The sequence below is a fragment of the Mytilus californianus genome, unplaced genomic scaffold (genome assembly GCF_021869535.1).
Source record: "Mytilus californianus isolate M0D057914Y unplaced genomic scaffold, xbMytCali1.0.p SCAF_1, whole genome shotgun sequence".
Classification (NCBI taxonomy): Eukaryota; Metazoa; Mollusca; class Bivalvia; order Mytilida; family Mytilidae; genus Mytilus; species Mytilus californianus.
In genome coordinates, this window is record NW_026262581.1 from 27,274,034 (window position 1) to 27,296,314 (window position 22,281).

Below are 22,281 nucleotides of genomic sequence, written 5' to 3' on the forward strand. Positions count from 1 at the left end.
TTGTAGTTAACAGTGTTAGTAAACAAAACTCGAATCTATTTCCTAGTTTTGTCAAATAAAACACAACATTTTAAGGGAAAAAAAAGAATAACTACATGGGGCAATCAAAATTGAAACGTATTGGTGCACCCAGTAAAGCTATTTTTATTATGATATGTACCATACATATGTTAATTGGTTTTCCTATAAGAAATCAATTCTATTTCATCAATAGGAATTTTAAAAAAGACTATACATTGTTCAATGCAAATTGCTAATGTGTTAATCAAGTACAATTCAGTTCTGATGGTCTTGATTACCACTCATTAACATTGGAAGCCGGCAAAACCTCTTGATTGTCAAATGTCCCTTGTGCCCAGCCTATATAGTGGATTTGCGAATTCTTCTCTTTCATTATAAGTATTTAAAATGTACTTGTTATGGTAATTTAATAAAAAAAAAGTAAAGCCATTACAGTGAAATAAACTTCTTTGATGCTTGATGAAATATCAACCAAATCCAACCTTAGTTTACTCAAATGAATGTTTTTGTATACATTTGGCAATAGAGTACTAAACTAAGAAACAAGTATTCAGTCCATTATAATAAGGATGCCACATACAATAATGACATTGATAATCATACAATTACAATTCAGTTAATCTTTGTGGCAAATTTATTTCTGTTTATCCGAAAAGTAATGATAATCTGTTTTTCCTGAAAAAGATTCTGATGAATATAAGAAAAGATCGATTAATGTTCAATACAAATAGTTTACCTGACACAGGTGATCACAGGTAAATCTCACCTGTTAGACACTTAATTAACATTGATTGTAATTAGAGGGGATTATAGTAGGGCATGTTTATAGAGTACTGTCACTTTTATGACCGGAAAGTGTGGGTGCTTAAGGCACAAGGTCAAGTCAAAATGGTTGATATTTCTGAATCGCATCAAACGTTGAAATGGCAAACCCAAGTAGGGTGTCCGTTTCATGCTTGGCCCAGTTGGACAATGTCCGATAAATTTAAATTTGTTCGGCAAATATGACTTTTGGAAGCCTTGGGAATATTAGCTGTTCAACACAAATTGAAGCTTTAGAGTTACACATGCCAAAAAGCTTCAATTTGTAAATTGCCTTTTACTTCTTTTCAGTTAAATTATAAAAATGTATCTGTGAAGATTTTTTTTGTATTTTTCAGTATAATTGCAGCATTAGGATTGATAGAGAGTAGTTCTGTAATACTGGTAGCAAGTATGTTAGTTTCTCCTCTAATGGTGAGTGGGATTTATGAATTGTTGGACTTTAAAATATTTTTTTTATGCCCCCTCCTACTCCAATAGTCATGATAGCAGATCGGCATTATGTTTTCTGGTATGTGCATCCATCAGTCTGTCCTAGCTCTATCAGGTTTCAGTGTTTGATTAGCGGTAGGGTAGTTGACCATGAAAGTTGCAGTCACATCAGCTTGAAACTTAGTAAAGATGTTCATAATGATCTGAACTTTTAAAAAATATTATGAAAGGATTTTCTATTTATTATGATGTTATCGAAATAATTGAACCAATGCATGCATATATACTAAACTTAGTCCTGTATGTACTTTTTATGCCCCTGCCGTAGCGGAAGGGGTATTAAGTTTTACCCTTGTCCGTCTGTACGTCCGTCCATACATCCTGAAATTGGTTTCCGTTGTCTAATTTTCAACCAAATGTTATGAAACTTATACACAATGCTTATTACCACAAAACACATATCAAGTTTGAGTTTGGGTGGCGTAACTTTTATCTTTCTAGAGTTATGTCCCTTTACAAATGGAAAAATTGCAGAATTTTTTGTTTCCGTTCTCTAACTTTAGTTTGCTTCAACCAAATGTTATGAATCACATACACAATGCTTATTACCACAAAACACATGCATAGTCACATTTGTCATCCTAGCTTATGATTATTCAGTTTGGGTTATTTTGGGAGGAAAACGAAAATTAAAGGCATCTGGATAGTGTTTCCGTCATCGGACAGACTTTTAAGTCATAGACAAGACTTCCGTTTAGGACTGTTTTAAAATTACACATAATTTTCATAAGTACTTGGGGACAGGAAAATTATTTTCGCGTTTTTCTGTATATTATGATCATACATATACTATAAATAAAGTGTATTTGCTATTTACTATCAATTCCAAGTTTGCTATCAGTGGCGGACCCAGAAATTTTCATAAGGGGCAGCCCACTGACTGCCTAAGAGGGGGACCGCTCCAGTCATGCTTCAGTGATTCCCTAAATAATCAAGCAAATTTTTCCCACAAAAGGGGGGGGGGGGACCAGGGACCCCTGGAAAACCCTCTAAATCTAATATCTAAATAGTCTATCCACGGTGGTCACTAATGTAATATATGGAGAGTCTCTATATAATATATCAGTGACTGCCATGGATAGTAAACTTGGAATTGGTAGTTAATAGCAAATACACTTTATTTATAGTATATGTATGTTTATAGTATACAGAAAAACAGAAAATAAAAAATAACTGACTTTGGAAGAAAGGGGGAGGGCTAAAAAATTGTCCTGTCACCAAGTACCTATGACTTTTGATACCTTTCCTGAAATTCTCCAGTCAAAAAATGTTTTACAAAAATTCATCCTACAACAGTTTATATACTTTCAACCATGCTCTAAATGCCCGCGATTTCACGGGTATGTTTTAGACAAGTTTGAATTTTGGTGATCACTTTTACCGTATTAGAGTTATGCCCCTTTACAAATGGAAAAATTGTTGAATTTTTTGTTTCCGTTCTCTAACTTTAGTTTGCCTCAACCAAATGTTACATATCTCATACACAATGCTTATTACCACAGATCAAGTTTGAATTTTGGTGGTCACTTTTACCATTCTTGAGTTATGTCCCTTTACAAATGGAAAAATTGTTGAATTTTTTGTTTCCTTTCTCTAACTTTAGTTTGCCTCAACCAAATGTTATATATCTCATACACAGTGCTTATCACCACAAAACACAGATCAAGTTTGTTTTTGAGTAGCGTCACTTTTACCGTTCTTGAGTTATGCTCCTTTATAATGTTATATGCAAGCGTGGGCATCATCTGTGTCCCATGGACACATTCCCCATGTATTTTATTTATTATGAATATATAATGTATTATCGATAAATAATATTTCATTCCATGATTGTTGATCGCAAGCTAATTAACTTTCGAGTTTGTTGCCGAGGTGTACCAGATCATGACATTGATAAACAATCAATACAGAGCATGTGGAGCACATGAAGAATCAGTGAACTGATAAGAGTCATGATATTTCTTTTTTATATTTTTCCTGCATTCCTCTTTGTTTATTAAACTTTTTCTTAACAGTTGTTCAAACATTTGGTGTATTTAATTTATTCTTTAAGAGAAAGTTATTACTATTTACCTTCCAGTGCACATTTGTTTACACTCTATCATCATGGTTTTCCCCTTGCACTTGCGCTGTGGGGTGTCCAAAGTTCTAATGAGAGGTCTCATAGTTTAGGGTAAATGTCAGTGAACTAGTGTACGGGAAAACAATAATTCAATAGCAGTACATTTATGAAGATTTTGATTATATGAAAGATTTTCTTTTACAAGAAAGTTAACACACACTTATTTTACAGTAAAACTTAGCCATTCAAGTATATAAAACATATTCAACTTTGTTTTTAATTTGAAGTTTCATATGACTTTAAAATTATATGCCAAATTATTTTTTTGCCACCAATTTCATAGTGTAAAATCATATTAAACATTCGTAGGTTCAAGGTTTTTGGTTACAGTAGTTTTTGTATTATACATGTTATATGTCAAATAAAGGGTTTTGATCCCAATTCTTTACGGTTAACTGAACATAGAAATTACTAGCTGGTGACCTGTAGGAAATGTTTTCTGAGTTAGCATGTTGAAAATCCAACTCAGTGTTTTATTCAGTTCAAAGCAGTTTTCATATTTACTGTAAATTCGGAAACTATTGCAATGTTTTTATTATTGCAAAAAATGCAACAGAGTTGCAGTTGCAATGATTTAAACTGGTATTTTGGATTTTTTATATGAATGAAGCAGAATTTTTTCAAGTATCACAAAAATAAAAATCTCATTATACGACTGCAACAAATTTTTGCGGTCGTTTATTATTTGTATGACGTTGGCGTCATCGTCGTCCGAAGACACATTGGTTTTTCGCACAATAACTTTAGTTTAAGTGAATAGATCTCTATGAAATTTTACCATAAGGTTCAATACCACAAAAGGAAGGTTGGGATTGATTTTGGGGGTTATGGTACTAACAGTTAAGGAATCAGGGGTCAAAAAGGGGCCAAAAATAAGCATTTTTGTAACTTCCAGACATAACTTGTGTGTTAGTGTATGGATCTCTCTGACATTGTACCACAAGGTTTCATATCACAAAGGGAATACTGGGATTGATTTTGGGGGTAATTGCATCAACATTTTAGGAATTAAGGGCCAAAAAAGGGGCAAAAAACAAGCATTTTTCTATTTTCATGACAATAATTTGTGTGTTAGTGTATGGATCTTTCTGAAATTGTACTACAAGGTTCCATATCACAAAGGGAAAGCTGGAATTGAGTTTGGGGGTATTGCCCAAAATGTTTAGGAATAAGGGGCCAAAAGGGGGCCAAAAATAAGCATTTTTCTAGTTTCCAGACAATAACTTGTGTTCAAGTGTATTGATCTCTCTGAAATTGTACTGCAAGGTACTATACCACAAAGGGAAGGCTGGGATTGATATTGGGGGTAATTGCCCCAAAATTGTAGGAATTAGGGGCCAAAAAACAAGCATTTTTCTAGTTTCAGGACAATAACTTGTGTGTAAGTGTATGGATCTTTATGAAATTGTACAACAAGGTTCCATATCACAAAGGGAAAGCTGGGTTTGAGTTTGGGGGTAATTGCCCTAAACGTTTAGGAATTTAGGGCCAAAAAGGGGCAAAAAAACAAGCATTTTTCTAGTTTCCAGACAATAACTTGTGTTCAAGTGTACGGATCTCTCTGAAATTGTACTGCGAGGCACCATACATTGTAACACAAAGGGAAGGCTGGGATTGAGTTTGGGGGTGATGAATCATAAGGGGGTTCAAAAAATTTGAGGGGGGATTTTTTTCCCCTTTTTTTTCTTTAAAATTTTTCATTTTAAATTGGTTATTTCTGATTTATATATAAAAGCAAATAATAATGATATGGTTTGAATAGGTAAATTAAAATTTTTTAAGTTCTTAGACCACATTCATTCTGTGTCAGAAACCTATTCTGTGTCAAATATTTAATCACAATCCAAATTCAGTGCTGTATCAAGCTTGAATGTTATGTCCATACTTGCCCCAACTTTTCAGGGTTTCGACCTCTGCGGTCGTATCAAGCTGCGCCCAGCGGAGCATTTTATTTATAATTATGCTGACTCTAACCATGTTGTTAGATTTTGGATATCAGATAAAATTGAGAATGGAAATGGGGAATGTGTCAAAGAGACAACAACCCGACCATAGAGCAGACAACAGCTGAAGGCCACCAATGGGTCTTCAATGCAGCGAGAAACTCCCGCACCGGGATGCGTCCTTCAGCTGGCCCCTAAACAAATAAGTATACTAGTTCAGTGATAATAGACATCGTACTAAACTCCAAATTATACACAGGAAACTAAAATTAAAAATGATACAAGACTAACAAAGGCCAGAGGCTCCTGACTTGGGACAGGCGCAAAAATGCGGCGGGGTTAAACATGTTTGATGAGATCTCAACCCTCCCCCTATACCTCTAGCCAATGTAGAAAAAAAAAACGCACAACAGTACAGACCATACTAGGTAAATTAAATGTCCAATTTCAAATTTTTAAGATCTTTGACCACATTTATTTTGTGTCAGAAACCTATATTATGTCATGTATGTCAAAAATTTGATCACAATCCAAATTCAGACAGTATCAAGCTTGAATATTGTGTCCAAACTTGCCCCAACTGTTCAGGGTTCAACCTCTGCGGTTGTATCAGGCTGCACTCGGTGAAGCATTTTATTCATCCTTAGTATGGTTTAAATATTGCCTCCAACCACCAGTCTATATAAAATTAATATCCTTTCCTGTATTATATGAATGAGGATCTACATGTGCCAAAAAAGGTTGTGAAATCAGAATGAAAACCATATTCCAGTGATGCTTAAAGCCTTAATCAAGAGAATACAGACAAAAATTGTAAGATTTAAAAAAAAAGTTCTGATCCACAAATACTGTCAGAATAAATGCTCGAATAAAGATGTATGATAGTAATTTATAACATGATCTCACTGCTATTTCTTCAGAAATTTAGGTTTTATTATTTCTCCATATCTTTTCAGGGACCAATACTAGCAGGAACCTTTGGATTTGTTATAAAAAATGACTCATTGAGAAATCTAGGAATATTTTCTGAAATCAAGGGCTTATTGATATGTGTTCTATGTGGTAGGTTTGTTTGTCTCGCCTTGATGGATTCAAAAAGCAAGACATAGGAATGCTGTTTCCGGCGGCGGCGTCAACAATGTATTAGTTTGTGATTAGGTCTAGTTCATGGTGAACCACTAGCGGTAGGTCAATGATATTTGGTATGCAGTTGTATTAGCATTGGCACATCTCATTACCATGAAGATTATTTGGCCTCACCCCCTCAGTCAAGGTCTATTGACTTTAAAACTTTGCTTAGTTTTCATGTATTAGTTTGTGATTAGGTCAGTTTATGGGGAACCACTAGCGGTAGATCAATGATATTTGGTATGCAGTTGTATAAGCATTGGCATATCTCATTTCCATGGAGATTATTTGGTCCTTTCCCCTCAGTCAGGGTCTATTAAATTTGAAACGTTTGCGTAGTTTACATGTATTGGTTTGTGATTAGATCAGTTTTAGATGAACCTCTAATGTTAAGTCAATGATATTCGGTATGCAAATGTATTGGCATTTGCAAGTTTCATTTCCATGGAGATTATATAACCCCACCCCCTAATTATGGTTCATTGACTTTGAAACTTTTACATAGTTTACAAGTTAATGTTTGTTTTTAGGTTTGTTTAAAGGGAACGACTTATAAAAAGTCAATGGTATTTGGTTTGCAGTTGTATTAGCATTGGCACATCTCATTTCCATGGAGATTGTTCAGCCCTGTACCTTCAGTCATGGGTCATTGACTTTGAATATTTGCATAACTTACATGTTAAAGTATTGCTATTTTAATTTCAACATTTGCATTATCAAAATAACAAATAGGGGAGACATATCTCTGTGTAAACAGTTTATCCAAATACAGGCAATATGGATAATTACTAAAAATTATAGCTTATTTACGTGAGTGTGTACCAAGAAACAATGTTGTTAAGTTTTTTGTTTGCTTGGTTGACCATTAAATCACTATTACCTTTGTTTAATACCTATTGAAGCATAATGTATTGGCATTTGCATTTTTATTGCGATCCAATGAAACCACTTATATTGGTCACAACGGGGGTGACTAAAAACCTCTTTTGAACAGTAGTAGTAGTTTTCAATATTAACGATGGCTGAATGATAAAGAATTCGTGGTTCACCTAACAACTAGCAAACTTAAATGTATTCTCATAATACTCTGAAAAATTTGAGCTGTAAAATGAACAGAATTTAAGAAAGAAATGTATTGTGTAAATACTGTAAACCAACTGATTTTCACAAGAGATTTAATTTCGCAAGCAGAAAAAAAAACAGCAATACACCAATATATCGATGTGTATATGTATATATCATTCTGTTATATAGAATTACACATGTAAACATTCTAGTTATAAATGAACAGAGGTAACTTATTGAAATGGAATTTAAAATCAAACACACCTTTAACCTTAAAATGTTATTTTTGAACTAACTTGAACTATGGGGTGTTTAAAGACCTTGACTACCCATGAGGGTCTCGTATGGAAGGTTGTCCTACTACTAGGGATAAACATGTAAAACTGGTTTCACAATATTTATATATTGTTCCTACTTTTGATTGGTTCCCTGCTTAAATATTGACTCCGCCCAAAAGAAGGTAGTACCTTAGCTAATAATGATTTCATGGTTCAGCTAGCAAGCGCGCTAACCAAAGATATTACCTTTACCTACACACTCAAGTCAGTGTGCTGCAAGAGAAATCTATCACTCATTGATTAATTTCCCTGAATAAACAAATTATCTTCTAAATAGATTAAAATACATGTATCAACTCACAAAACTGCATGTGATGTTGTATTTATTCATTATCAATAATATATTTTCAATCTGTTCAATATAGACACAGATTTAATTATAAAAAGTTGATTTTCTGACCAAAATGTTTAGCATAGTTCCTTTTGAAATATGCGATTAAAAAAAAAAAAATCGCTAAAGAAAGCCTTAATTTAAACATCGTCATTTTCCAACTTTTATTTGTCAAACACACAAAAAAACAAATTTCAATAGGAACAATGTTGAAAATTTTGTCAGAAATCAACTTTTAATGTTAAGTGAAGAAAATAGCTCCTGTTATGTTATTTTTCTTCAATTACAAATTTGATGTGAAAGCAGAGTTTGCAAGCATTTGGATGAGGTAGGCTACTTTTACACTGCTAGAGTAACAGACATTTTACAAGCTTTTGTATAAGGTTTTCTAACTTGACAACAATAGACTAATTTGTAGATTTTACAAACTTTTGAATGAGGTGGGCTAGTTTGGCAATGCTAGACTAACATAGATTATATAAAAACTTGGTTGAGGTGAGCTAGTATGGCAACACTTGACCAATTTAGATCCTAAAACATTTCAGTAGAATGGAATAAAATTGAGAATGGAAATGGGGAATATGTCAATGAGACAACAACCCGACCAAAGAGCAGACAACAGCCGAAGGCCAACAATGGGTCTTCCATGCAGCGAGAAAATCCCGCACCCGGAGGTGATCCTCAGCTGGCCCCTAAATAAAATTGTGTGCTATTTCAGTGAAAATGGAGGTAACACTAAACTCCAAAACATATAAATGAACTAAAATTAAAAAATATACAAGACTAACAAAGGCCAGAGGCTCCTGACTTGGGACAGGCGCAAAAATGCGGCGGGGTTAAACATGTTTAAGCATGGCAATGGTGAACAATACATTTGAAATTACGGATTTGTAAGATAAAATTGTGACATTCTGCATAAATGGTTCTTACAGACATTAAATGTTCCTCTTGTAGAATTATAACTTCATTTTAATTTTAACCTTTGATAACTATTTACACCACTGGGTTGATGCCACTGCTGGTGGACGTTTTGTCCCCGAGGGTATCACCATCCCAGTAGTCAGCACTTCGGTGTTGACATGAATATCAATTATATGATCTTTTTTATAAATTTCCTGTTACAAAACTTTGAATTTTTTCGGAAAACTAAGGATTTTCTTATCCCAGGAATAGATTACCTTAGCCGTATTTGGCACAACTTTTTGGAATTTTGGGTCCTCAATGCTCTTGAACTTTGTACTTGTTTGGCTTTATAACTATTTTGATCTGAGCGTCACTGATGAGTCTTATGTAGACGAAACGCGCGTCTTGCGTATTAAATTATAATCATGGTACCTTTGATAACTATTATGACGATCATTTGGATTATTTACCATACATGTGTAATTTCTGAAATTTTCTATTTGAGGGTTCATAGTAGGGTTAATTGCATCTAGTATTGCTGTCAACTATGGAACATTAGGAGGAACAGAATCATGGCCAACAGATGAAATGAAAGTCAGGTAGTGTTCACCTAAAGCATAGGCTGAATAAGTTATCTCTCTGTCATTCACATCTTCACGATATTACGTATTAATTCACTTAACTGAAAATTTAATGTGTTTTCTGATTCTCATTTCACTATTTTTGTTTCTAATATTTACAAAATTTATAAAATAAATGGGGATGGCAGGAAAAAAATAATTTAAGAAATGTAGTCTATTTCTTAATAATCTCCAGTTTTTTTATGTATAATTTTATTTTTTATTTTCATTACAGGGGAGTGTTAAGAGGTCTTGTTCCAGGATTAATGATTGCTTTAGCCTCTGGTATTGGTGTAGCCTTGTCTGTTTTAGGAGGTAATGCTGGGTCATTGGTGGGTGTGGCCATCTCAGCTTCACTCCTTCCCCCAGCTGTAAATGCTGTAAGTATTTTGACTTGGCACTGCTGAATCATTGGTGGGTCTGGCCATCTCAGCATCACTCCTACCTCCTGCTGTCTCCAGCTGTAAATGCTGGAAGTATTCTAACTTGTCACTGTTGACTCTCCAGTCAGAAATAATGTGTGAGTTAGGTGCTTGTCTACCAGATATAAGCTTCAGCTAAGTCTGGTCCTAGTTTATACATGGCTACATAAATCTTTAGCTCAGTAATGTTAGGATCTCTGATTATTTTGGTCTTCTCATTTTCCTTAGCTCATATAGAAATTAACCAGAAAGCTATATTTTAGTCCATCTTCTATTTTGTTTGTTTGTTTTTTTATTGGTTTATTAGTGTTTTAAAGGGAAGTTGTAACAGTGAGGCTGATAGTTTGTAAAACCAAACTCATACATTCTTAAAATTTCTTTGTATTCAATCAGTTTTATTGTATGAAGACGTCAATGAAAAACTCTTGTCACATAAATGTGGTAGATAATGTACAAACTGACCTTTTGTGTCACATGAGTGGGTTTTTTGAGATAGACTAAAATGACTGTATATAGTATACTAAACAAACATGTAATTTAGACCCTTTTTCGGAGTATGCTTTTGTGCATCAGATCAGCAGTGATGGTCAGTAAGCAGGAATGGTTTTTCCAAGAAGGACATATTCTTCAAATCTGTTCTAACAGAGATTAAAAGTCTGAACATAGTCAAATATTTCTGGAATCAAAAAAGTCAAATATTGGTCACGAAATGCAGTTTCTCAGTCCTTACACGTGGTTATTAGGGTATAATGACACTGACGTTAGTATAAAGTTACACTAAAAGATATCTAGTTTCCTGACACATCTATCAACTCAAAATTTTTCTATTGAAATAATGCTATGATTTGAAGATTTTTGGGGCTATTAATGATCTTTTGTAAACATTTCGTAAACAAACTAATTTTGTAGGCCAGATTTGTTCACCTGCACTAACCAATCACAGTGACGTAGGGTTGATATTTGTTGTATCATTTAGGGTATATATTTGTTGTATCATTTAAGGTATATATTTGTTGTATCATTTAGGGTATATATTTGTTGTATCATTTAGGGTATATATTTATTGTATCATTTAGGCTATATATTTGTTGTATCATTTAGGGTATATATTTGTTGTATCATTAAGGATTGACATTTGTTATATCATGTAGGTTGATATTTGTTGTGTCATGTAGGGTTGATATTTGTTGTTCATTTAGGGTAGATTTTTGTTGTATCATGTAGGGTTGATATTTGTTGTTCATTTAGGATAGATATTTGTTGTATCATGTAGGGTTGATATTTGTTGTATTGTTAAGGATTGACATTTCTTGTATCATGTAGGTTGATATTTGTTGTGTCATGTAGGGTTGATATTTGTTGTTCGTTTAGGGTAGATTTTTGTTGTATCATGTAGGGTTGATATTTGTTGTATCATTTAGGATTGACATTTGTTGTATCATTTATGATTGACATTTGTTGTATCATGTAGGGTTGATATGTGTTGTGTCATTTAGGGTTATTATTTGTGTGTATCATTTAAAGTAGATATTTGTTGTATCATGTAGAGTTGATATTTGTTGTATCATGTAGGGTTGATATGTGTTATATCATTTAGGGTTGATATGTGTTGTATCATGTAGGGTTGATATTTGTTGTATCATGTAGGGTTGATATTTGTTGTATCATGTAGAGTTGATATTTGTTATATCATTTAGGGATGATATGTGTTATATCATTTAGGGTTGATATTTGTTGTATTATGTAGGGTTGATCTTTGTTGTAAAATTTTGGAGTGATATTTGTTGTATCATGTAGAGTTGATATTTGTTGTATCATGTAGGGTTGATAGGTGTTATATCATTTAGGGTTGATATTTGTTGTATCATGTAGGGTTGATATTCATTGTATCATGTAGGGTTGATATTTGTTGTATCATTTAGAGTTGATATTTATTGAATGATGACGTAATTTCTACAAATCATAAAGGTTTAATATTTTAGAGGAAAAATCTCTTCGGGAAATGAGATTTAAAGAGCACTAAATTGTGCAGTTTGTGAAGGATGTATGGAATTGAAGATGTTTTTGAATAAATAAAAAACAGTAATCAATTATTTTAATTGGTTTTTATTTCAAATAAAGGCAACAGTAGTATACCCCTGTTCAAAAGTCAGAAATTGATCAAGAGAAAACAAATCTGAGTCACAAATTCTTAATTTGAAACTGCCATACTCCCTTGCTTTTCTAATTACTTAACTTGAACTATTGACTTGTTTTGCAGTTGTGTTTTATATACTTGCAGGGCATGTTATGGGCACATTCCTTAGTAACTGTGATAAAACCATTAGAACTAGTCCCTCAAACATTCATCGAAAACCAGGTAAGGAAGACTTCATGAAACAATATGGGATAGTCACATTATTATTTTGATGTTTTTAATATAATAAAAAAACTTTTTTGCAATTAAACATATCTATGTGAAAATACTGAATTAGTTTTACTGTCTAACTATCTTTTTCAGAGGATTTCATTTAGTTTAATTTTAAGTAAACGGCAAAAATTGTCAATCTTTTTTCATGGTACATGGCAACACTTTTTATATTAGGGAAAAGTGGAGTAGATAAATTTTTTATGCCCTATGTTTTTCGGTCTGTATGTCTGTCCGTTCGTCTGTCCCGCTTCAGGTTAAAGTTTTTGGCCAAGGTAGTTTTTGATGAAGTTGAAGTCCAATCAACTTGAAACTTAGTACACATGTTCCGTATGATATGATCTTTCTAATTTTAATGCCAAATTAGAGTTTTGATCCCAATTTCACGGTCCACTGAACATAGAAAATGATAGTGTGAGTGGGGCATCCATGTACTATGGATACATTCTTGTTTTTAAAATATTAGACATGGAATTTGACCTTTATAAAAATGATATTATATGATTTCCAAATCATTATGTATTGCTCATTTTGAAGTTGCAAATGTATTTATGTTTAATTACAACTGTGACGTTTTCTTTAGATTCATTCACAGTCATGGTTTTAAAAAGTAGAAGTTGCTAACTTAATAATGCAATAAACTCTTTTTTTTTGTCACTTTAGAATACATCCATGAATACAACTGTCAACGTGACTGTAAATACATCAGTTTCTCTAGCTTGTCCTGCCTTCCTCAACAATAAATATGAACCAGTCCATAGCTGTCAGATGGAGATTGAGTCAGTCATTTTAGGATTGATAAGCCTCAGTCTGACCATACTTAATATTGTCTGTATCTTTGTTATAGGAATTATATTCCTCAAGGTATGTTACAGCAAAAACAGTTCACCTGTGAACCAATTTTTTTTTAAAAAGTGTTCAGTTGTATTAAATTCGCTATAAGATCTTGACAAAATCAAACTTAAATGTGCAGAACTCCTGTAAATTAAAGGTAAAATTACCAATTAGAGTCAAGCTAGTTTACCTGACAGTGTGTATAAGCTCACCTGGCCCAAAGGGCCAAGTGAACTTTATTCATCATTTGTCGTCTGTGGGTGTCATCCGTGGTTGTCGTCCGTGAACTTTTACAAAAATCTTCTCCTCTGAAACAAATAGACCAAATTTAATCAAACTTGGTCACAATCATCATTCGGGTATCTAGTTTAAAAATGTGTCTGATGATCCCTCCTTCCAACCAAGATACAGCTGACATGGCTTAAAATAGAACATGGGCGTAAAATGCAAGTTTTGTCTATTATTTTGAAATCGTTATAAATAGAGGAAATCTGACGGGATAAATGTTCAGAATGTTGAGCTCTACCAATTGTCATTTTACGTTAAAACTGTCAGGTGACTTCTTATAGTAGTTATTGCCCTTAAGGTAGATAGGGTGTCTTCCTCCATCTTGGATTTTGAAATACAAGAAAATAATCGGTCTAGACCTTTAATAAAATGTGCAAATTTTGAGAGTAGTGGGTAATTCATGTGTAAGAATTTTCATTTTAATATAGAAAATGACATGTTTTATTATATTTATTGTTGTATTTTACAAAAAACAGAATACTTTTGTTTGATTCAATTTTTTCCAACTTTGCCACATAAGGGGAAGCAACTCAAATGTAAGGGCAGATAATTCAGATAAAGTTACTTTTACAATAGAATGTGTTAGGAATTTATCTATTTTATAATGTAGCAAGAAAACGGGCCGGGTGACCCCATTTTTTCTTTTTCTTATCTGAAAGTATAATATTAGAGCTATCATCTCAGATTTTATCTCAAAATTCTATGGTGTAGTTTTCGTTTTATGGCAGAAAATTGCGTTTTCCATGCATAATCTATACAAAATCTGTCAATTTTGCACAACCTGTAGCGTGAAAATAAGCCCTGTGAACCTTCAAAAAAGCATGATATAAACTACATTTTGGCAAATTATTAAAAAATTCTATGGATTATAATTTAGACACCCCATCTACCTTAAATGACAAATTTTAATTTTTTTTTCATTTTTGCCCTTTATCTTGAAAACTATGGTAGGTAGAGAGAAACTTTAAGTTACAAAAATGATCAACAAGACCCGATCTACAATTAAGTATCACATGGTCAAAATCATCTGTTGACTCCTTATTAGAGTAATTGCCCTTTGATGACGATTTTTACCAATTTTTAGAATTTTTGCCTTGTATCTTAAAAATAAGAATAGATAGACAGAAACTTAAATAAGTCAAAAAGAATCAGCAAGACAAGATCTACAATAAAGACATATGGAGGAAATTGTTGGACAACTGCTTATTAGAGTTATTGCCCTTCAATGACGTTTATTACCAATTTTTGCGTTTTGCCTTATATGATTAAAATTATAATAGTCAGATAGAAACTTTAAATAACAAAAATGATCACCAAGGCAAGATCTACAAACAAGTTGAATTTTGTCGATATTAATAGTTGACTGTCACTCTTCATAGGAGTGATTGCCCTTAAATGAATGAGGATCTTTTTACCCTCTTTTGTGTTTTGAGCAAAAACTAAAGTAGATAGAGAGAAACTAAACAGACAAAATGATCAGCAATACAAGATCAGTAAAAAGGAGATTTTTGTCATGAATTCTATTCTTGTCTCCAATGTTGGAAAGTGTCCTTTGTTGAATATGCACATAGACCATGTAGACCTAGGTGAGCGACACAGGTTCTTTAGAGCCTCTAGTTGATTTCATCAGCTTACAATTATTGAAAAAAAAAATTTAATACTGAGTAGAATTGACCATTACATGAATATTAGTTAACAGATTACTGGTTTTTGCTTCAGCGAAACCATTACTATACTCTATATATTTGAAATTTCTTTTACAAGGGTACCAGTTCTCATTAAAAACCAAATATTAGTTGCCATTGAAAGGATTGATTTACTTTATGCTTAGTCTGAAGGCATAAGTTCAGAACACCACAAAACCACAAAAATATGAACCCAGAAACAAAAAAGTGTATTTTAAAAGAAAAAGAAAGGATCAAGGATGAATATTCATGAGGGAGCAATCAATAGAAAAAAATGTATATCATAGAAACAGCTCTTTTTGTAACCCGCCAACATTAATAGGGGCATTATATTTCCCTGTCCGTTCATCTGTCTGTTTGTTCCACTCGTATCAGGTTAAAGTTTGGTTTACAGTTATTTACAATATCATGGTCACATCAACTTGATTGATTGATTGATTGGTGTTTAACACCACTTTCCACACTATTGTGCTATTTCATGGCGGTGTTTTTATTGGTGGAGGAAGCCGGAGTCCCCAAAGAAAACCACCGACCTTTGGTAGGAAAACTAACAATCCTAGTCAATTAAGATTAGAGTCGAGTGCAACGGCCTGAGCAGTGTTCTAACTCACAACCTCAGTGATGACCAGCTAGTGATTACAGAAGTTGAACTACTTATATGTACCACTTGACCACTGAGGCCCCTCAAATCAACTTTAAATTTAGTTCCTATGTTCATTATTGTGTGAAGTGTATTGTATAAAAATTTATGCCAAATTGGATTTTGACACAGAATGAGCTCTAAACATGGAAATATATGAGGTTAAAATTTTGAGTTAAATTAGTTTACCATGAAGCTGTGGTTACAGGAATTTTACACATGTTCATTATGATGTGACATTTTTAAAGATGTATGCCAAATTAGAGTTTTTACTAAGATTTCATAATTCACTGAACATAGAAATATGTTTATGTAATTAACTGGCATGGTTTCTGGAGAATACATTTTATTGCTTTACTCTATTCTTCCGTTTGACAGTTGCATTTTTCTTAAAATAATTGTATTACTAAAGTTTTGTTAATGTGTTTATCAAGTAATAATTTAATTTTGGATGTAACGCGTCTTCCGATTGGCTGACGTTGTTTTGTTTATCAGCTCATAGACATAATTTTGTCATGTGACCTTGACGTCATCAACGTTTTTACTCCGGTTTAAAATGGAATTAAGAATTAAATTATAAGAAATGACTGTAATATTTTTTCTTTCTATTCGAAATAACATCAAAAATGTGGTGCACACTTTAAAATAACCCGCTACGCGAGTTATTCAGTGTGCACCACATTTTTGATGTTATTTCTTCATAGACAGAAAAAATATTACAGTCATTCCTTAAATATAAAAAAAAATGGTTTTATAATCATTTTCATATAGCATACTATAGTTTTCAATCATTCAAAATTTTGCAAAAAATATCTACTGATCACTAACACGTCATTGTTCAAAAATACATATCAGTACTCTTTATTTATTTTATTTTGAATTTGAGGAGATTTCAACAATACATACCAGATGATTGGAATAATTGGTTTATACAACGTAGCTTAAGACATATTAAACAGATAAAGATATAGCAAATTTCAAGCATAAAAATTGTAGAGTTATGTCCCTTTGAACATCATACTTGTTCAATGAACTAGGCTCTAGAGCAAATGTATAAAAACCATAATCAAGAAACCCCAATATTATAGAAGAAGTTCACAAACTTATCAGACAAATGAAATTACCATAACTAACTGTATGGAATTATATTTCCAGATAAAAGAAGTGGCACCTCAGACTTCAGTATCAGATGAATCCAGGGGTTTTTGGAAAGATGACATCAAGGTGATCATTATTCAGTAATTGCATTTAATTGATAAACATTCATTGATGCACTACTGTAAATTCAGAAATTATTGTGTGCATTTATTATTGTGTTTTTTGAAGAATGGACATGAATGCGAGATCAATTATTGCAATTTCTAGAATTTCTATATGCATACAAATATATGTATCAGATATCCGAATGCGAGTTCTTAATATTAGAATACTCACTCAGTCGCATTATTCGAAATAATATAAACCTGGCAATAATTTCTGAATTTACAGTATATGACTCGACACAGAAAAATTTCTGAATAATAGGGATTCATTATTGTTTGTGGTATACCAATTTTTGTGGAATTAGTGGGTATAGGTGGACCACAAATTTAAATGTTAAACAAAGTACACATTTTTAAAGGCTTGTATACCAGGGCTTCCAAAACGATCATATTTTCCGGACAAGTCCGATAAATTATATAAATGACTTGTTGTGCCAACGCTGAAACGGACATTTTAATATAGTTCAGAAAAAAAATTGAAGCTTATGTGATCTTTTTGACATGACCTTTTGCCTTAAACAGCCACACATTTCCAGTCATATAAGTGACATGATTAACAATTACTATCAAAACTAACCCTACTATAAAACCTTCTCATTACAATCAAGGTTAATTAGTCCTCTGACAAATGATTTTACCTGTTCAGGCGACAGGTAAACTATTTTGTTCCAGAAATTGATCGGTCTAGTATTAAAAGTTATTTTCTTAAATTTCAGCGGTTTGCATCTAATTAATTTAGTCAACAAGATTCAGATTATCAGAAAATGTATATAAATATGATTTGATGAAAAATAAAAAAAAGTAGTAATAAAGGTTTTAAGTGAAAAATCGTCAGAACCACATACTTGCCAACCTCTGACAATGAGAAATCATGTCATGACATGACATGACATGTCAAAAAGCGTGTGAAAACGTGTGACGTAGATGCAGACTTTTTAATATGAACAATGTTCATAATTTCACATTATACAAATTTGTTAATATAAAAAACAATATTCTACTGTAAACTTTTATTGTATTCAACAGTGGTCTGTTTTTCTGCTTTTAAAGCAACACCACTAGGCACATATTCAAAACAACTGCCAGTTTGGTTACATTTACTTGATTATAAACAAGGCACACAATATATCATTGTCGAGTTCTGATCAGAATTCAGTGTAAATTTCTTTATAATTGAAAACGCTCTCTCACAGTCAGAATTGATATTTGGCTGAACTAAAATAGCTTTATCAAGCTTTGGAAGAGTGTCATAACGTTTTTTTGCCATTTAAATGTCATCTATTATCTCTGCCATTGCTTCCAACAAGCTATATGTTGCTTTTGCCTGGTCAAAACTGGGTAGTTCATCAGAAGACAGCTGGTACTATGAGAACTGATCCAACAGTTTCGTGATATTTCCATCCCCTATGGCCTGTGGAAATCTGTTGTAAGCGTTGGCTAGATTTGAAACTGAAAAAGAAAAATATTTTATAATTTGATTACCATTAAACATGTTAAATGCTTAATCAAATAGCTACATTGTAGTTCTCCTCTCACATGTTATGATTGCAACATAGGGTGCACAAGGCGTTACTCTTCCCTCTATCATTTAAACTCGAACTCCCAAATTATAATTTATAAATCTTGAATCTTGGTACGTACACATGGTTTTCGCTTAGACGACGATACAGGTCCTGAAAGCGACCTCTTTCTGTGGACATTTCCCCTAAGTGAATTTGAAAGAAGTCACAAAATCGTAAAAACTAATCACAAACTACTTACCTTAAGGGCTTTTTCTGTTCGTCCATATTGAAAAATAAACAATGGCGATCAAACAATTACTTCGAAATTTTCGGTATTTATCATCAAATAATGACAAAACCCGAGAATCGCGATACCACTAACGACCAAAAAATCAAAACAACGAAAAAGCGTGTAGTTGCGTGTAAAGTGATGAAAAGCGTGTACACGCCATGTGACAAAATCCTCGCGTGTAAACCGTTGAAAAAGCGTGTATTACACGCGAATATCATGTCAGTTGGCAACTATGCAGAACCATGTTGTTTGAACTAGTACACTCTTGCACATGTGCACAGGTGTGAGATTAAATATGCATCCGCATTTTCAAAAATGCTTAAAATATCATTGATAACTATATCATGTATATGTAACGTTCATATTGAGTCTTTTCCTGTAGAAATAATGCGGAAAGAGGTTTAGTTATTGACAGCGTAATTTTGCACAAATAAAGAGTTCTAGACAGATATTAATACGCTGATGTTACACACTTCGAATGGTGCACTGTCAATTTAACAGTCAGCGCCAGAACATCGAATTTATATTAAAAATCAAGTCAAATACTGTGTTTGGTCAATCATTATTCATATGATGCCCAACTGATTACTATGGTTGCCTTTCATTAATAAGTCTTAAGGGATTAAAATCGGGATAAGACAAAAAAAATGTCCGGCTGGCTCAAATATATTTTGGAAGCCCTGTTGCATACAGACTTTGGCAAAACCATGAATCAAAAAATGAAAATATTTTTTTTTTTTTGCATAATCCACAAAATTGATTTCTAGAAAAATAGATAAATTCATAGTAAAAGGGTTCTGTGGATTCATTTATTTTCGTGGGTATCAATTTCCGTGGATTGAGGAAAACTTGCATTTGTAATGATATTTGATTTCGTTGTTTTGCCAATTTCTGCACACATAGCCTGTAGAAAAATTGTAATTCGTTGAAAATTTGAATTTGTGGTTCACCTGTACCCACAAAACCCACAAAAAATTGGTATCCAACGAATAGTTATTTACCTTAAGAAAGTATTTGAAAATTTCTTGAAATCTTTAGTAGGACTTAACAATTTTAAGTTCAGACTTTTTAGATTGAAGTCAGATCTAATTGTCAGCTTTAGTATATCATTAATTAGAATGAGATCAAAATTTTAGTCCGAAGATTTCCGTCTGACCCAAATACGAATTACCTGGCACACAATTTTGAATATATTTAGACAGATGTTTTGTTATGTTTGTGGTTTTGTGTTGGTTTGATATAGTAACTGTTGTCTTTGACATTAATAATATTTTTGATACAAACGTTTGTTTAAATGAAATTATATGTTTTAGATTGCCAGAGATTCATATGTGACTTTGAAGGGGAAAGATTCTCTGAATTTTGGAGCTGAAGCAAAGAAACTCTTAGAAGAATTGAGGGTAGAAATGATTATTGAGACTAATTTCAAGTCATGTTGTTTACAGCTTAATTTTGGGTGCATAGAAAAGTGCATTTCAAGAGAAGTACTTAAGATAGACCATTGAGGATTTGTTTTCTGAGGAAATAACAATTATACATCTCCTTTCAAATCTGAATATGAGACTCTATCCCCTCATGCATACTCCTGTGACTGAATGGTGTGAACATTTACAGTGTTCTATGTTAAAATCTTGCATAAGGTCCACTCAAGAGGAAGCCCTGAGAAAAAATTCAGGAGGATATAGTCATCCCTTTGTCCTCCCAATTGTCTGCCTGTGCAGGGGTTCAAATTTACTTTAGGAAATGGAAGGTCCAGGACCTTTGACCAAAAATACTTAAAGGTCCTCCTTTATTTTTTAGAAGGTCTAATTTTTATCGAAAATTCAATTTATAAAAACAGAAAAGGCTTTAATACTATTCCAAAACACTCATCATATCTTAATTACTACATTAACCTCATTTTTTTTTCTGAATTTCTTAAATAAATTCAGTCAGAAAAAGGCTTCCCCTTTTCCCCAACACTATATGCTGTGTTAAATAAAACTTTGTACCTTTTTAATTGTCTTGGTTTCAATTGCTGCTTAAGAACACACTGGCCGAACTTTGTGTCAGATAACAGCTCAACTTCGTTTTCAAACTTAATTGGGGTCAGTTTCTTTTAACCACTTTTTTGGCAAGATATATAGATGCTGGTGGTAATTTTTCATCATGATTTTTTATGGGGTCAATTTTTAAGTTTTTTGTCCAACAAACCAGGGCACTTTCCCTTTCTCTGTGTGTGGGAAAAAATTTACATTCTTGTTTTTCCCTGTCATGTTTTTGGTCTTTAGTCAGGTCCTGTCTTTTGGGCTGCATTAAGCAGTTTCATCAATCACCTCCCTGTATTCCCTGTTTCATTAGGTTTTCTTTTGGAAGAGGTCATCCAAAAACCAAATAGACTCATACCATTAACTAGTTATGTTTTAATATTATATTCACGAGTATCCCGGTACCCCGGAATCTTGTACGACGACTGGTCACGTGACTACAAATCAAATCAATTGTGAAGAATTTAAGCAAACACAGAAGTTCCCTTTCAGTAAAGCAGCAGATCTTAAGATTATTTTTATATTTTTTGTTCAAAATGCTTTTATAACTTTTTTAACCTGTAAAAATACGAAAGTCCGTCGGGTGTAACTTACTTAACCGATGGGAAGGTCCGAACCCGTAAATGGAAGGTCACTGACCTCGGACCACCGCTAATTTGAACCGCTGCATTGGAATTGTTACAAATGACAATGAATGAAAATATTAGTTTTTCTATAATAAAATAAATATAATAAGCAATATACTAGTCTGTTCACCATTCTTACATGGAAATTGAGAAATGAAATACTTTCAATCCCGCCATGCCTTAGACGTAGGGTTTTGTCATGGTGAAAGTTCCTCCAGCGTTAAATTTTCATCCATGGAGATCCCTGTGCATTTGCTACCTTGAAATCCCCAAATGACAGTGGCAACTCTTTAAATACAGTACTGGTATTCCTTAAATGTGAGGTTCTGATTGGACATGATTCAATGATATCATAGTAGCTGGTGTATTTACTTCTTGATGGGAACTACCCCCTGTCAAAGAAAGTACAGCGCAATTTCTTCAACAGAGAGGATTCACTGAAATTTTGAGATTTGAAAATAAGGAACACCACATAGTTAAGCAATTAACAATAAAAAACCAACATGCTTTT

General features: G+C 33.0%; 1 protein-coding gene across 2 annotated transcripts in view; it reads left to right on the forward strand.

The window, feature by feature from the left end:
• LOC127718108 (uncharacterized) overlaps window positions 1–22,281 on the forward strand; it is a 62,412-nt gene that overhangs the window by 29,564 nt on the left and 10,567 nt on the right. For both annotated transcript variants that reach the window (XM_052224049.1, XM_052224058.1), the window contains 8 exons: window positions 1,182–1,257; window positions 6,357–6,462; window positions 9,671–9,764; window positions 10,021–10,165; window positions 12,489–12,566; window positions 13,278–13,478; window positions 17,217–17,285; window positions 20,431–20,517. In XM_052224049.1, the coding sequence (XP_052080009.1) occupies window positions 1,182–1,257; window positions 6,357–6,462; window positions 9,671–9,764; window positions 10,021–10,165; window positions 12,489–12,566; window positions 13,278–13,478; window positions 17,217–17,285; window positions 20,431–20,517 (856 nt within the window). The remainder of the gene's footprint in view (window positions 1–1,181; window positions 1,258–6,356; window positions 6,463–9,670; window positions 9,765–10,020; window positions 10,166–12,488; window positions 12,567–13,277; window positions 13,479–17,216; window positions 17,286–20,430; window positions 20,518–22,281) is intronic.